Below are 17,971 nucleotides of genomic sequence, written 5' to 3' on the forward strand. Positions count from 1 at the left end.
AAAGGAAATAAAATGCCTGGCCAGTCAAGTGCAGTCAGTGGGGCATTGGAAGGGGACAATTAAGTACAGGCATCTTTATGGGTTAGCTATTTATGCCCCTGCTTTTCCAGGAGCATCATGGATACTAAAATACAGAAAAACCAGCATGGACTGCCCAGGGCGAGTTGAGTGTTTGGAGGTTGCTCTAGCTGTACACAGACTTGTGCTCCGCTGGGGCCAGCCCCTGGGATCACCAACTGTAACTGGATCTCATCACTGCAGCATTTCTATAAGGAATTATTAGACTTGAGTTGTTACGTCAATTAACACCCATTTTAGAATGGTAGGTACTGCTCAAATTAGTAGAGACACCAGCTTGTAAATATTAAAGATGTGCTAAGACAGCTGGTAGCTTTTTTTATGGTAGCTTTCTACACCATCTTGAGAGAAAACAAAGGCTCCTTTTGACACATACCAAGGGGATTAATCCAGCTAATTCTGGACTTCGGCATGTTTACTGTGGAGTGCAAAGCATCAAGCACCTACAGTTCTCTGCCATAACTTTTTCATTGAGCCGAACTGTGGGGATCTGTCATGGCCTAGACATGAGTTATGCTGCTGTTTCCCTCATAAAAACTAGCTGATGCAGTAGTAGAGAGGTAAACTACCTATTTGCTGTGTCATAACCTGTGTAAAGTCAGCTTGGGCTCCTTGGTTGTGCTCGTTTCAGATAGGCAGGTGTGTGTCATCATTCTGACAGTTTAAGGCCTAGTCTGTGTTGGAAATTTGTACTTGTCAGACAAAATGGATCTAATTATACTGCTGTGGCTTTTGGCTTGCAGGTACATCTTAACTTGCATTCTGGATACTACTCTTGTAGTGATGAGCAAAGGGCTCAGTAGCATTTCAGTGGAGACAATTGAAAAATAGACTTTGTTTTATATGAAATATTTTGCTGTGCTTTTATTTTGGGGGAGGGAGGAGTGTGCATTAGGTATAATACCTCCTCTGTGAAAACTCAGTTACTTGTGTTCTTTGGCAGAAAGGCTATAATTTCAGTTTTTGCTCATGGTTATAAAAAAACCCTGTGTTCAATCAAAAAGCTTTTATGTGCTTTGGAACTGAGGAATGTGAAGTCATGTTGTTAAGCTGAGCCTTATTTCTGTCTCCCCCAGCTTTGGAGCGGGGCTGTAAGATGATGTTGATAGCAGTTCTGTATCTGCTCTGTGTGGGACAGATGCTTGTCAAGTGCATCTTGAGCTATCTCTGCCTGGCCCCAGTGCAGCACCCACGCCTGAGTGGGGCTCACCCCGCGCCAAGATCTAATCAGATGCCTTTCCTGGCTCAAGTCAGGGAGAGAGGATATATGGCCACAGATGTACTCCCATGTCTCATTTATTTGGGAAGTGGGAGGAAGAGGGGAAGCAGAGGAAGGTGCCAGAAAACCTAAGCTTATTTGCAGGTCAAATCCAAAGGTTTTTGTGACGGTTTAAGGGGAATTTTGCCTAAATCAGAAATTTGATGCCTTAAGAGGCCTCCTAGAAACAGAGACTAGAAGGAGTAAAGGATTAAAGGAGGTATTTATTTGAAAGGCCTTTAAAGGTACACCCTTTAGGGACTTAGGGGGTTGCCTTTGGTTTTGTATTTAATGAGCAGTGACTCTGGGAACCCGGCGTGTAGAGGTTATGTATTATCAGCCATCACTGTGTTATGTTGCCTCTTGATTTAATTTCTTGTAAATGCTTCCTTTGACCTCCACTTGATGTCTTACCTTTGGAGTCATGCGAGAAGCTGTATATAAAAAGCTAAATTATAAGGGATCAGTATAGTCTTGCCAGCTTTATGCCAAATACAAATCCACAATAGACAAACCATCAGTCTTCTGAAACTCAAGCTATTACATCATAGAATTGTCTCGTAGAACCATAAAGTGGTTTAGGTTGGAAGAGACATTCATTGTGACGAGCATGGTCCATACTGCCTTCTGGACTGTCTTCAAAAATATTTCAAGACTCATCTTTTTGTTTATGGGTTCTATTTATGCATTTATAGATCATGCGGCCATTGTCAACTCTTGTAGAAGGAGTTCCTTCTGCTAAAATAACTCCTATATGTCTTCCCAGAGCCTTGCTGTTGAATGCTTGCTTATCCTGGTGATGCTCACAGCACTTTGTCTCTCTTTTGCATTGATTGATTGCTTTGAACTTACCCTACCAGACAGGGGACACTTTCTGGTCCCCTAACTGCCTATGCCCTTATTTGTGTGTATTCAGTTTGGAAACAGTATTAGGGCAGAGACCTGTGGGAGAAAATGATGTCTGATAGCAAAGAGGTAGTGGAAATTATGATCCTCATGATCACCCAGTACCAATTAACTTTCTGCTGTTGCCGCAGCCTCCTGTTGTTTGCATCCCGTAGGGCCAGGGCAGTGACATTGCTGGAATGACACCTCCCTGCGCCAGATGTGGATGTGTTTTGTCGCACTGGTGTCAGGGGTGACACCATGACGCCTCCTGAGTGCCTAGGAGTGACTCAGGATTGTGCTGCAAGGCCACCTGGAGGCTTGGTGCTCAGAGCAGGTCTCACTCTGAAGGTTGGCTCTGGTCATAGCCAGCCCTGCTGAGTTCAATGCTGCTGCTCAGAGGAGGAGTGGGGGACGTGTCTGCAGCACTCTGGGCAGGCTCTGGAGTTCTCCTCCACTGGTTTTTGGGCTGAGTTTAGTAGATATATCTGAGGGAGAACTTGCACCTTGTGTAAGCAACCTTGCTGACCTGGAGCTACAGAGTGAGTTTTAACTCTTCTATCCTCCATTACTTGAGTGTTAAACTTTTACCTGAATGTTTTCTTCAGAGCAGTTTTCAAATTTAATGCTTTTATTCTGTTATAAAGCATTTTTGCCACAGTTCTCCATAGGGGGATAACCGCAAGAATTCTTAACTGTGTTTTTCAGATTGGTTAGGTTACTGTTTTTCATGTTAATGAACACATATTAAGATCTTATTAGACAGCATGGCTGTAAGCAAAGTTCCTGTTGATCCCACTGGGAAGTTTCATCTGTGACAAAGAATTGCATTATTGTATCATTTTAGAAAAATGATTGTGACCTCCACTTGATGTCAAAGCAAGTGAAAATCAACGAAGAAAAAATGTTCCCAAATTCTGAGATTTTAGTCTGCAACACATAGCCTGAATTTGGAGGTCCTAACACATAAACAGAGGCTACCCTGGTAGAGATTGTCTTTGAAATAATATATTATTAGTTTGATAAATAATAGTAAAATTACCTTCTGCTTAAAATTGAATTAAAATTTAAGCAGACCTAGCAAGGTCCTGGAGTGTCGAGGAATACCTAGCAATAGAAGCCATCACGGCATTGCAGAAGGTAGACAGTGTTAATTACAGAAGTTGTTTGTCCCACAGAGAAGGAGGTTGGTGGTAGCAGTGATTTATTTCAGAGGGCAGTTTAGTCATTGCACTATTCCTAGACAATGCTCTGAATTTAAGTGATAGTTAGACTCCTAAATTATTTTTGAAACCAAATTTAGGTGCTTGAGTCACTTATATGTTCTTGAAATGACTCCTGTCTTTCTGTCAGCCATTTCTACATGGCTGATCTTGGAAGACACAGCACCTACTGGCTGTGGTACAGTTAAATAGGAGCTGGGAGCTGAAAGTGTCAAGAGGTTGGTGGATACCTGCCAGCAGTTGCAGTATGGAAAAGGATGATCTGATGTGCCTGGGGTGTTTTTGGAGCTGCTGTGCTCATGCAGCTGGTCTCTGTGTGCACCTTGCGTCAGAGGCACCTGGAATGTGTCATCTTTGCTGTCGTGTGCACACATCTACCTTGCAGCCTGGAGATCTTGGGCTTGCAGCTCATAGTCACCCTGCGCATGTTCACTGACCGTTTCTCAGAGGTTTCCTAACACCCTGCAACCAGAAAGCTAGGCAAATACCATGTAGAGAAGGAAGGAGGACAAAATGGGAGCATCAAACTGAATCTAAGTCATATGTGCTGGCCAGTTCAGTCCTCCCTGTGACCCTGAGCAGGCAGTGGGGTGTTTTAGCAAGACTTCAAGGCTGGGGCTGGGACTAACAGCCCTCACTGGGGCTGAGGTCCCTCTGATCCCTGGGAGCTCGATCAGTCACTGGGGCTAGGGGAGACAGGAGGATAGATAAGTAGGCATTGGAGTGGGAAGTTATGTAGGCAAACGTGGGAGAATCTCACTCTTCTGAATTAGTCCACATAGCATGAAGAACTGTATTGTTTTTTAATATCAAGGGTGTCAGATATGGATTTGTGATCCTGATACTGCATAATCAATTCTCTCCCCTCTGCTGTGCTCTGTCAGGAACAGTTTTGTTCATTTGCAGTCCGTGCTCACGCTTTCCGTCCTGTTTTGCTGTCTTTATAGATTTTTATCTGAAAGTTGAAAATGTTTTTTGTTGATATTGGGAAGATTGCACCCGCTTTTGGAAACAGGCAAGCGACACAACATGATGATAAAATAGCCATTTGAGATGCATTTATTGCTGCTGATAACACAATAACGTTGTCTGGAATATTTACAGTTCAGAGAGGGGGGGATCTCCTCAAGTGTTCAGGAGCCAGTTCATGTCTTTGAACTGCTGTCATCTGAAGTTTAGGCATCTGCTCTAAACTACCTGACTGGGCACCCTCTGGAGACAGCGGAGAGAGTTCTGAAGGGACATAATCTCTTCTGGAGATGTGGGTCAAATACATCTTGGAACAGGAAGGATCATCCCCTGGAAATGAGTGTCTCTTTCCTCTGACTACAGAGGGAGCCTGAGAGACTTCGTTTGACTTGCTGCCCAAGATTTGGGTAGTTACAGTAGGGGAAATGAATCCCAGGCCTGCTCATTTGGCAGTACAAACCTCAATGAAAGTTAGTGGGAGTTAAGGCTTTTGAACCTTCCAAGTGCTGTAGATTATGCCACTATTAAGTTTGATGTTTCCTGTGAGATACTTGCCTGTGTCTGGACTCACAAATGTGATTTGCCGGTTAAGCCTGAGATCAAATTTTTCCCAAGGCCCGTTATGAAGGAAGGAGAATAGCATGATCCATGATAATGTGAAGGGTCCAGAATCCAATTTTAAGTGGTGCAAGCCCTACAGCAATGTAGTCTGTAAGTAATAGAAGGTATTATTGGGCAGTGATATGCCAAATCTATGTGCTACATTGATCAGCTTCATTGTTTTTCTATGGTATTTTAGGTTAGAGGTTACTTTCATTTTAGAAGAAATTTGAAAATATATCAATTTCTTAGGGATGCAAAGGGAATGTTGGTGGGTACATGCATTTTGCTCTGTCTTCTGAGTTTTATGAGCACAACTTCTCTTAAATGTGGCATTTTTGTAGGTTTCTGTGACCATTTAAAAGCAGGATTATTGATTTAAAATGTGACTGTCCAGATGGCGGAGGAGAGGCTAGTGATAAATGGCCTTTGGCACTTTGCCGAGCATGAGTCTTCTGCCCTATTTCTGGGTTGAAATCTTTACCTTCTAACATGGAGGCCCTGTGCATCAGAAGCTTGGGGGAGCCCTAGGACCCTTCTGCAGACTCTGCAGCCTGTTAGGAGGGGCTCTTTGTGGGGATGATTCGGCCACTAAGATACTCCATAATTTATAACCGAATTACGTCCTACAAATGAACTTCATTTGGAGATTGCTCAGTGGCCTTAAATGGTACTTTCTGTGTTGCTAGAGATTGCTTGATTTGTTTTATTCCCCGGATTCTGAGGCAGGGGGCTCCTTGGGTTTGACTGTTTGTGCTGAGTTGAAGTGCTCTGTGCTGGGATCACTGTGGCATCACTGGGTGAGTGGCAGCTGAGCACTCAGTTCTCTTGTTGCACATGCTGTAGGTCAGGAACTAGCTATCTTTAGATATATATATATTAAAAAACATATATACACTTTTCCTCTGAATTACTTTTCTAGCAATTGATCTTCATCTGCAGGGCATGTAAATGCTGCAGTTTGTTAGAGTCCTTGCTTAAGTACCTTCTTCAGAGTGACAGAGAGACAACCCATGCATCTGTACCAGTACTCTTCAGTGGTGAGATACTGAAGTGCATTTGGGTAAATGTTGCATTTTCCTTCTCTCTCATGCTTCCCTCCCCCCTCTCTGTTTTGTTTGTTTCAGGTTCTCGGCCTTTTTGGATCTACACAGTGGAAGTTGCATCTTGTGTATGGCGTGGTTAAGCTTGCAGCCTGTCACCTCGGCCTTCCTCCATTTTGGGCTGGTTACTTTTGTGCTGTTTTTGCATGGTTTGCAGGTGGATGCTGGCCTGACGGGAGACTCAACCAGTACAGTACAAAACAGCTCGTGTTCAGGATCTTTTGACTGCAAGGAGGGTGTTATCCTGCCAATATGGTACCCAGAAAACCCATCCCTTGGGGACAAAATTGCCCGTGTTATTGTATACTTTGTAGCACTGATCTACATGTTCCTTGGAGTCTCCATCATTGCAGATCGTTTCATGGCATCTATAGAGGTCATTACATCTCAGGAGAAAGAAATAACAATTAAGAAACCCAATGGAGAGACCACAACAACCACCATTCGGATTTGGAATGAAACGGTTTCCAACTTGACCCTCATGGCTCTGGGCTCCTCTGCTCCCGAGATCCTCTTGTCCCTGATAGAAGTGTGTGGGCATGGATTCATAGCTGGAGACCTGGGGCCATCTACAATTGTTGGCAGCGCTGCTTTCAATATGTTTATCATCATTGCCATCTGTGTCTATGTGATCCCTGATGGGGAAACCAGGAAGATAAAACACCTGAGGGTTTTCTTTGTCACAGCTGCATGGAGCATCTTTGCTTACATCTGGTTGTACATGATCCTTGCTGTCTTCTCTCCAGGTGTGGTTCAGGTTTGGGAAGGCCTGCTCACGCTTTTCTTCTTTCCACTTTGTGTCGTTCTGGCCTGGATTGCAGACAGACGTCTGCTTTTCTATAAGTATATGCACAAAAAGTACCGTACTGACAAGCACAGGGGCATTATCATAGAATCAGAAGGTGATCACCCTAAGGGAATTGAGATGGATGGCAAGATGATGAACTCTCACTTTCTAGATGGGAACTTAGTGACTATGGAGGGGAAGGAGGTGGATGAATCTCGCAAAGAGATGATCCGGATCCTAAAGGACCTGAAGCAAAAGCACCCAGAAAAGGACTTGGACCAGCTGGTGGAGATGGCCAACTACTATGCCTTGTCTCATCAGCAGAAGAGCAGAGCCTTTTATCGCATTCAAGCAACCAGAATGATGACGGGAGCAGGCAATATTCTGAAGAAGCACGCAGCTGAGCAAGCCAAGAGAACCACTAGCTTGCATGAGGTGCGGCCAGAGGAACCCGAGGAGTTCATCTCCAAAATTTATTTTGACCCATGCTCCTACCAGTGTCTTGAGAACTGTGGTGCTGTTCTCCTGACAGTGGTGCGGAAAGGAGGGGACATGTCCAAGACCATCTATGTGGACTATAAAACAGAGGATGGCTCTGCCAATGCTGGTGCTGACTATGAGTTCACAGAGGGGACCGTTGTCTTGAAGTCTGGGGAGACCCAGAAGGAGTTCTCAGTGGGAATTATTGATGATGACATATTTGAGGAAGATGAGCATTTCTTTGTGCGGCTCAGTAACCTCCGTGTGGTGGAGAGCGAGGAACCTCCAGAGCTCAGTAACTCCCCATACCCAAAGGCCATATTGGCTTCTCCTTGTGTGGCCACAGTGACTATCCTGGATGATGACCATGCTGGCATCTTCACATTTGAGTGTGACATTATACATGTCAGTGAGAGCATTGGTGTGATGGAAGTCAAAGTCCTAAGGACATCAGGTGCACGGGGTACAGTCATAGTGCCATTTAGGACAGTAGAAGGGACAGCCAAAGGAGGTGGAGAAGACTTTGAAGACACTTACGGGGAATTGGAGTTCAAGAATGATGAAACTGTGTAAGTACCCCATTCATTTCTGTTCTCGGATCTAGTTATGGTATTTAACCCCACATTTTGAGTCCATTACAGGTGAATGCTGACAAGGGACAGGCTCCTTTCTTCAGCTTTCCATCAGTTTCCCTACTTACCTCTTTCAGGCAAGAGCCGACAGCAGGATTTAAGAGCTCAAAACTCTTGTCCCTTCCCTCTTGGGAATGACAAATTGAGGCTTAGAAATACTGGGAACCAGGGGATAGGAGGAAAATATATCATTCTCTGAGGTCCTGTACTAAAGCTAAGGGTTAATGGAGAGTTAAGGTAAGAGAGAGAAGGAAAAGGACGAGGTTTTACTTGGCTGGGCAAATATGGGAAAGCCTCTTTTTGAACACCAAATACAGAGAACACAGGACTTCTTTGCAATCCTTAGATGAAAGGTTTCACAATGATTATTCCCAGGCATGCAAGAGCTGCTCAGTAGTCACGGGGTTTTATTTTCACAGGAGCAATACTTCATACCTGTGTCCCTAGGCTTGCCTGTGCAACTGGCAGGTCTGTGTGGCAGCTAATTCACAGCACAGGCACAGCTGCAAAGCTATTCTGCTGGACCTGAAATTCTTGCAGCCTTTATGACTTTATGGTCTACCCATATTCCCTACATCACCTTCCCTATGATCTCTGTATGTCTGTTCATTTACTACCTGTGGTTTTTCCCATTATAGAATACCATGGCAAATGGCAATAATGGTCTAAAGCATTGCAGATCACAGCCTGCCCATGTGGCTCCATGACCCAGTGTTTTCATACAGAACAAAGAAAGGAAGCAGCACCCATGCTATTAGTTCAGCTTTTTTTATTGCTTACTAAGTAGCTGATACTAAGCTAGGAAGTAATAAAGACCAGAGAGGCGATAATGTCTGATTGCTCTAAGTACCTGTTGCTAACATTAGTGAGGAATGAGAAAAATCCCTTAGCTGAGTAGGGAGAAGGACAGATGTTTGAGCCTGATGCTAAAACTCCCGAGTGTTAAGTGCATAGGCTCCTTTTTGTTGAAACCTAATCACTTGACCTATCACAGGAAGAATTGTGCTGACTTGATCTGACATCAGAGAAAGGAAATATTTGTACCAAGCCTCCCAATACTGTACCCAGAAGGATATTACTATATTAAATTTTATTAAATAGGGATGTCCTAATTTGATAGGACCTTCTGTCTTAGCCCACTAAACCATTTAATTCAGCTAATATCCACAGTCCTGATGTTTGATTATAAGTATGTGCTCTTCCTGTTAAAGGAAGAGAAGCTCCTGTTGGCTGGCTTCAGCCACTGTCGGGGCTGGAAGGGGATCAGCTGTCCCAATCTGGGCTTTTTGGGAAGATGGGCCATGCAGGTTAGTCTCCTTAACGGAGCCACAAGCTGATTTCTGTGGAAACTGAAGCAGAATGTCAGGTTTGTGGTTACAGTCTCCTGTGAGCAGGCTACCTAAAATATAATGGGTACTACTTTGCTTCAACCAGGTGTTGAAGCAGAGAGACTTTTCCTTGCTTGAAGAAGACCCATCAGTGAAAGGCCAGCAGATTTGGGCTACCAGAGAGAAAGCCCATGAGCCATCTTACTCCAAGCTATACTCCCTTTCTCTCGTGTGCTGGCTACTGGAAGACTTCATTTTGTCTTTGAAAAGTGTGACAGAAGGTCAGAGCATACCTATATAGTTGCTTCACTTGGTTTAAAACAAATCACTTTCAGCAGGACCAGGTGCATCCTTGTGGCACAGACTCTAATGAAAAGAAGGCAGTCCAGGAAACAAGTCTGTGTAGGTTGCTTAATGCTGTAGTTTTTGACCCAGCAATGGCCTAGAACATAGACAAGACATTTGTAGTGTACTTAAAATGGTGCCCACACCTGAGTCATTAATGAAACTTTCACTTCTGCATCAGAAGCCTGGTGGGAACAAAGCCCACTAGCCACAGTGGCCATGGAGACCATGTGGCTAGCAGAGATTAATTTCTTTTGAAGCTAGAATTAGTATAGTGGCTCAACACAGCACTTAAACTAATAAGCCTAACAAGGAGGGAGATCATATCAGCCAGCACATGTCTTTATTCACTCCCTATTTACTCCTTTATTCATACCTCCAGGAATTACAGGAATTTTGGTCTGGAAATGTGGAGGTAATTTTCAGTAATCAGTCCTTGGCCTTTAAATTCAGTGAACATAGGTCAGATGCTGCATTTTGCTAGCTCTTCTCTGAGGTGCAAGTTGTAGGAGCTGTAGAAACCTGGAAGCAGTAGTAGATGGGTTTAATATTTTCCTCCTTTTCTGCTTTCTAAATCTGAATGCAGAAAAATAATTTTTAGTCAATATTTAGGCTGCAAACAAATTTGAAGTGACTTAGATCTGAATTTGGAGTTCAGACCCATAATGCTACTATTCCAACGAACAGTTTGTTCAGCCCCTTTTGGGAAGATGGGTGAATAGGGTGTTTGGTACAGTTTTGCTGACCCAGAGGGCAGTGTATGAGTCACAGTATTGCTTGGTACAAGGCTGTCTGAAGACACTGGGTCACCAAAAAGCCAGAGCATTGTCTGGCTGAATATTTGAGGCTCTGCCTCTTAGATGCCTTGCCACTGAGGGGGGATCCACCACAAGGTACTGACATCCCCTGCACTCTGAAGGGGGAAGCAAGAGTCCACCAAGCCCAGTACAGAATAGAGTGGAAAGCAGGGAGACTAAGATGGTCAGTAGGCAATACTAAGGGTATTGAAAGAAAGCAGTGAGAAATTAACATGCTCCCCACTTCAGCCTACTGATTAGATCCTTGCCTGGGAAAAGTGGAACTTGGGCTCTAGTTTCCACACCGGTATAAAACTCCTACACCAGCATGCCCACCTCACTGCCTTAACCTTCTCAGCCTTCTCATGGAGTCATTTTGATAAGATTTTTTGACTCATGGAGGAGGGAAATTATTTACCAACATCCTGCAAACATGTAAGCCAGTGCTAAGCTTTGCCATGGCTATGCATGTATGCTAAGGATCTGCAGAACTGCAGCCATGGAGGAGCACTGATCTGTGTAAACTGAACTAGAGCAAAAGCTTCAGTTCATGCTCTCAGCTTGTTCTCCATCACAAACTAAAAAACTTGGCCTTGCATTGTGCAGCAGCAGGTGATTTGTAAGCAGTTTGTAGGCTGGCCTCCTGAAGTATAGCAATGGGTAAATTAGTCTGAGGGGCACTGGTTTACACAGCATCCCTGAGATCAAACTATAGGAGAGGCGCTGCCACCTACCAGATCCCGAGGGCCAAGGATAAGAACTTTCCCTGGAAACTAAATGGAGAACAGGCCTTCACTTAGATATAACAAGACAAAATAAACTGTCTCAGGGTTGGTTTTGAGAGGCTTTCCCTAAAATATATGGGACTAAAAAAAGCAGAGTTGATGTGAGCATTACAGAACAAGAGGGAAATGGATCCTGCCAGCGGGTCTTGCTTATTGCCTCTGTGATTCTTTCTAGACTAACACAGTCAAAGTTTCCTTACTCACTTTTGGATGGGAGCACAAGAGAAAGCAGGCTGAGGTGAGGGGGCTTGAAGCAATGCCATTATTACTGAAATATGATCCTATGCAGTGTGTGTGTGTGTATGTATGGGTGTGTTTGAGTGTTGGATAGCTATAAATCAAGCCATGTCATCTTTGAAAAGGGAATTGATCAAGTCTCAAATATTTGATTATGCTGCCTCCTTTTCAATACATTTGTTATTTCTGAACTCTTGCCCCAGTGAGGGACAGATATAACCTAAGCAGCTGAAGTAGCTCTCTTGTTGACTAAAAGGATCAATCAAATCAAAAGCTTCTCTTTTTTTTTTTTTTTGACATGATGACTGCATACTTTTCTTTTAAAAGATTTTGTATGGAAATAAATGCTAGGTTCTTGAAGGTATGGAAAGGTAGAAGAATGATTGACCCTGCTGCTTTATCATGTCTAAGCAATAAAGAAATCATTAAGAGCCAGAAGCAAAAAATGAATTGAGTTTTAAAGGATTTTCTTTTTACATTATAAAGAGAACTCCTATCAAGTCATTAAATTTAATTTAAATTTTCTCTGTTTAAATTGTTTCTTCTGTTTAAAACTGTTCAAATTCGTATGGAAATTTGTCTGTGTCTTGTTTTAGAAAGTTTGGGAAGATACACAAGTTACCAGTAGCTAGTTGATATGCTAGCTAGACAGTGAAGTTCTGCTGTGGCCCTGTCACTTGCAGCAGCTGTACTGAGTTAAGGCTTAGGCCAAGAGATCTACTTTGGTACATGCCTTTGTTGGTAAGTTACTTGCAGGATGTTCAGGCTACTAGAATTGCAGCCATTTGCCTTGAGCCTTCACAGAGTGTTGCCTGTGGAAGGAACTGGCTATTGAGAGATGCTGTGGTGTTGAACTGGTATTCAATGGCCTGCAAAGCCTCTTCACAGAGTCAGCATGGCTATACTTCAGTAACACATGGAAACCTGGAGTCCCTTATCTGCGTGTGTGAGGCAGAGCACTTAATATCAGAAGGGCTATTTGCTCCTTTCATACAGAGACTGCTGGAGACAAACATATTAAGCCTGCCTTGATAGACAGTGAGATACTGTTCCTTCCCTTCAGGATTCAGGCAGGATGTTGTGCAAGTCGCATGTTGCTTCTCATTGCCTGCTTCTCCCCAGAGAATCCCCAGGCTGCTGTGTGCATGGCTGGGTCTGCAGCATGGACTCACTGTGAGTATTGGGCTGTCTCCCAGTATGTGCTTAGTTTGGAAAGGCTGGTCTTCCAAAGGGCTGCCATGGCACTGCACAGTGAAAAATCATCCTTCTGTTGGGGGCTTCAGACACTTTCTGGCAGGGAGCCCATGAAATGCACGTCTTTATGTGCTCGTGGTTGGCTAGAGGTGGTCCTGTCTGGATCAAGGTCACGTTGGTGCTGTGCCCCAAGGCTGCTGGTTAACAGTTGCCCCAGCGCAGACAGCACATGCTGGTGCTGCTGCTCTTTCTCCTGTGTGTCGTGCCACCCTTGTTTGGTAGGAACATCAGTATCCCTTCCTCCTCCTTTTCCCCTCCTGTCCACCCTTGCTTGGACACAGGGACCCTGGGCCCTAACCCCTTGCTCATTCTCCTACTGTGATGGCTGTTGGCTTCTCCCAGCAGATCTGGTGAAGGTGATAGTGGAGAAAAGGGAGTGGCGGTTTTCTGGTTGAAGGATGTCACGCTGAGGCTTAGAATCATTAACTGGCCTTCCTTTTTCCGTGCTGTGCTTGAGGAAACTGTCAACTTAATTTTTTAATTTGATCACCTACACAGTCATGGTTGTGTCATTTTGAGGGGAATGCTATGATTGATACTTAGCTCTTTTGCTTGGTGTGTCATCAGTAGGTCTCATAGCACTTTGCAAAGGAGATTGAGAGACAGTATTCCCATTTTGCAGATGGGGAAAAAATACCGAGAAAGTGATTTCTCTTCCTTCTGGATTACCCAGCAGATCAAAGGTAAAGACAGGAATAAAAACTGATCTCCCTGAACTGCTGACCTGTGCTCTATCCAGAGAAGGTCTGTGTACATCAAGCTTATAGTTTCCCATTACTCAGGACCACACTGAATTTTTGCAGATTCACTGGCCTCTCTCCAGCCGTTGAGAGTTGGGATGGTACAGGTGTAGGCAGTAACTGGAATATCTCACTATTCCCCCCAGCTGACAACAGGAGCTGCAGTTTTGGATGCTCATTTTCCTAAATTAAGTTCTGGCTACATGACGTGGAGGTGTGCTGCATCAGCAGACTTTGCTTTGTTTATATCAGCTGTGATGACTGCAATTAATGACCAAGGTAATAACAAAATTATTTTGGTACTCTAGTCTGAAATCTTGTTCAACAGCTCTCATACACCATACACTGATCCTAAGGCTCCGGGCTCTGAGAAGACAGCCTTCAAAAAATTAAGACTTATTAGTGGGACTTCAGGCAATGAGAATTTGTTGTGTGAGGCTGATGCTTTCCTTCTCTCAGGACATGCTTCCTTCCCTTTAGAGCCTGTTGAGATTAAATCCTCCAAACTTTTCTCTAGTTCATCTGTGTTAGTGGGTAAGCACCTTCTGGCTCTCTTTTCCTGCTCCTACACTTAAATTAGAAGTTCTTGATCCCTATTTTAATTCACATTAAGGGAAAACAGTAGCAGCTGCCCTCCAGTTAAGCAAACTTTCCCCCTCTATTTCATCAGTGGTTAAAGGCTGTTGTATTTGCTTTTTGCTGTGAAATTCTCCTGTCAGTTTTCTTAGAATTTAACTTAATTCCTTTACGTACATGCACAGATGCTTTGACTTCTGCTACAGTCCGCCCCACTGTGAGGTCTAGGTGATGTGACCTGCAGGGGATTAGTGTAAGGTGTCAGGGGACTGTTTCTGGAATGTCTGTAAAACCAGCCTGCAGAAATGTGAGACCTTGACACCACACTGGGAAGAAGAGAAGCCCTGAGCTGACCTTTACCTTCCCAGATAGTCCTGTTGGCAGGTGTCAGGGGGATATACTTGCCCTCTGTCCATGAAGGACAAACAACATCCTGTCTCAGGGACTGTGACTTCTTGCCCATCAAAGGAGGCATTATGTGACAGTGTTAAACAGGGGAGGCCTGGGACCCTAGCTCAAAAATGAGGCACGTGGCAGAGATCAGCTTTTCAGCAGCTCCTGGGAAGCTTATGGATTCTTCAAGTAGAAGGCTCTTCAAAGGGACATTCTGGGAGGTATAGGAGAGGCAGTGATATTCCTGGTTTAGGGTAAACACAGAGAAATTCACCCTGACAAATGACACAACCAAGTTTGGGGTTTAAAAACAAACAAAAGGCCAGAACTGATCCAAGATAAAACAAGTTTATTGTGGATTTGCCTGCTTTACTCATACTGACTCATGCCTTCCTGAGTGGAGCACCTTTGCAAAATGAGTGACTTAGAGGTCATGCCCTTTGCACACAGGGTTACAGAGGCACAGGTTGTATTTGCTTCCCACATGTAAAGAAGAAGGAGAAAGTACCGTTTGAATGATGCAGCTTCAGGGGATAAGAAGTGATGCTGGTGGCAAGTTTGATGGACCATATATCATTCCAAGTACACGCTGGGATTTTTTTGTTTTAAGTCAACAGTGGGATTGCTACCTACAGCATCATTATAAAGTATCTGTGACTTCTAACAAATCAGAGTGCCAGTAAAGTTTGAGTTAAGTATGGGCTTATCTTCTGTAAATGAGATGAGGAGAAGAGCAGAGTCTAAAGTTTCCCCAACCAGAGGTCCTTCAGCACGTTTTTGATGTGATTAAAGAGACGCAGCTCATGCTGGTGCAAGATGGCAGCTGTTTCAAATAAGAGCTGATTGACCTGTTGCTAGCAGTGGGATTTGATTTTTATTTACCTCATGTCAGGAAAAAAGGTGATAAAAGAATTTGCTATGCTAGCTGATTGAAACACCAGGGACCAAGTTCATCCTCCATTTAGCTTCAGTGAAAACAGCAGATTTAAAGCTGGGAGGAATGTGGACTGGTACATATTTACAGCTGTCTTAGCAGATGGGCTGTTGACAGATGAGGCCCCTCAAGTCTCTGCCTGGGTGCTGGGTGCCAGCATGTACTGCTGTGAGCATTTCAGCTGAAGTCAGTCCTGGTGTTGAGCAGGCACTGGCTGCTTGGTGGGTCAGACCCTTTGGGTGGATTGTGCTGGAAGGGCAGCGAGGTGGAATTCTGAATATCAGATAGGACCAGTTCTTCCTGCCAGGGTTTGCAGGAACTGTCCTTAGGAGGCTAGTGGAGATGTCTGCTGAGGTGCTGCAAAGCCTGAGCAGCTCCGTGGGGAGCATGGTGCAGCCCCAGGTTGGACTGCAGTGACTGGAAACCCTCCTCTGGACAGCACATTCCTGACAGACTCTGCTTGTCCTGCCTCTCTGCTTCCACATCCTCATGTGGAGATCTTCTGGGTGTTAAAAACAGGCCAGGGCTTGATGCTCTACTCCATGTGAGCAAAAGCCATGGCTCTGATCTCCTGCTCCTTCTGTTAAATGGTGGAAAATCTCCTTTGTTGTTTTCAGGTGCTGGGGAGGAAGGAGACTTCTCTTTTCCCTGTTCACCTCTCCAAAGAGTTTCCAGCTCCTGCCTGTGCTGTGGCTGTTTGGCTGAGTGTGTCACTGATGGTTTGTCTGCTGCTGCGCCTCTTTAGTGCTCTACGTGAAAGTATGTTGTTAAAGTGAAATGGATTAGGAATTACTATTTGTGTTTCTGTTTTCTTTCCCATGAGATAAGCAAGCCAAATGTGTCCTACCCTCAGAAGAACACCCACCTGAGCACTGTGCTGCTTCACTTCTATCCTTTATAGAAAGAAGGGGGATAAAACTATCAATATTTAACATAGAAATTTTGCTCCACTTATCTCTGCTTTACCTGTCTTCCCTCCTGGGTCGGTCTCTCCTTTATCTCATCTGCTTGAGAGTTTTGGTTTAATACTGCTACTCTGTTTCACTCAATAAAGACATCTACATCACAATGCTATTTAGGAAGGATGTGCCAGGACCAGTGTATTGGCTTTGCAAGACATCAAATGCTCTGTTTTCTAAGGCATTGGAAATGCTTACTTTTGGGGTGGGTTGTGGTTGGCTTTGGTAGCTCACATGAGTTTTCTCATTCTGTGGTGGAGCTGGGGAGAGGGAACATATGATTTGACAGCTTTTACCAGATGTGTCCTGTTAGCTGACACCACCAGTGTTGGGCAGAACTTTGAATAATGCAGAAGCACAGTGAGCAGACTATGTATGAGCAATAACTGCTTGCCTAGTAGCTGGGCTCCCAGGGTTTCATCAGCTGGATCCTGCAGACCAGTACCTGAAGGCCGTGGCAGGGTGGAGGAACCTGGCTACTGCTGGTATGAGAGGCTGTAGCACTGGGAAAGCGTGAGGAGCTGAGCACACTATCTCAGTGGCAACCATGTGCCTGTCCTATTGCAAAGTCTTAATTTTCTATAATTAGCAAATTCTTGACATGATTGTCTTTCTTGCTCTTTTTGTGGCCTGAGAAGTGGAGCAGTGCTAGACATGGTCTGTGGGAGTCAGAGCTGATGGCAGCTTCAGTAGGTCATTAGACTTTGTGGTGGGCAGCTGGTGCTGGCTTTCCCTTGAGGTAATGTAAAAAAAAAAAAAAGCTCAGAGGCATGATTAACCCATCCTTTATATGGTATGGGGCAGCAAAAAAAGGCATAACAGATGTTACATCTCCCCTGGCTTGACAGTAAGTTGTAGACAGCAGTGGCGGAACAGGAGAGGAGTGTAGAATGGTTCCCTTGGAGCACAGTGCCCAGAGGAGAGGGTAGAGAGCAAAGGATCTGCTTCCTTTGGTGCTGAGAGAACATCATTAAGTGGCAGGTGGGTTTTTTCTTCTCTAAGCTCTATGGGGAGCAGTAGATCCCCTGTGTGTTCCTGTGCAGTGCTTCTGGCCATCCAGGAGCTGGAGGAGGTGAGGTGCCGTGGTGCAGACAGCAGGGCAGCTGGGCTTGCAAGCCTGGTGCTGCAGCTCCCCTGGAAAGATCTGGTTCATGAGGAATGAGTGGAATGAGTCCAGACTAAAATGGAGAGCAAAATCCAAGGGTTGAAATAGGCCACTGGCTTTGGGTGCCCAGGCAATGGAAACATGGCCAGCCTCAGGGGAAAAAGCTGCTTTGTGCTGGGGTCACACCATCTGTCTCTGAGGGACCAAAGTGGCCATTCACAGCTCTGGGGCATTCGAAGGCAGGACAAATGGATGAGCAGGCTGAGGGAGGACCCTTCCCAGCATGTGCTGTATTGACTGGAGCCCCTGATTCGCCTGGCCTGGGACAAGGCCAAATGCCTTTGGAGACAGCTTCTTGGGATCTTTTTGAAGGGAGGCTGAGACTCCCTCGTACATGTAGCCTGATGTGTCATACCACGTGTGGCACCGTATTTCCTGTCCCCACGCTGGGAATGGAGGCCAGCAGTTACCTGGGCAGGGAATGGTGACTGCCCTTGAAAAGG

The 17,971-nt window shown here is 44.8% G+C and overlaps 1 protein-coding gene across 5 annotated transcripts in view; it reads left to right on the plus strand.

The window, feature by feature from the left end:
• Positions 1–17,971, plus strand: part of SLC8A3 (solute carrier family 8 member A3) — a 113,875-nt gene that overhangs the window by 14,597 nt on the left and 81,307 nt on the right. For all 5 annotated transcript variants that reach the window (XM_042047488.1, XM_042047487.1, XM_042047489.1 and 2 more), the window contains one exon: positions 6,141–7,952. In XM_042047488.1, coding sequence (XP_041903422.1) covers positions 6,187–7,952 — 1,766 coding nt within the window. In that variant the 5' untranslated portion in view covers positions 6,141–6,186. The remainder of the gene's footprint in view (positions 1–6,140; positions 7,953–17,971) is intronic.

This window comes from Corvus kubaryi, unplaced genomic scaffold (genome assembly GCF_017639235.1).
Source record: "Corvus kubaryi isolate FWS band 111438036 unplaced genomic scaffold, C.kubaryi_AGA036_p1.0 66, whole genome shotgun sequence".
In the NCBI taxonomy this organism is placed as follows: Eukaryota; Metazoa; Chordata; class Aves; order Passeriformes; family Corvidae; genus Corvus; species Corvus kubaryi.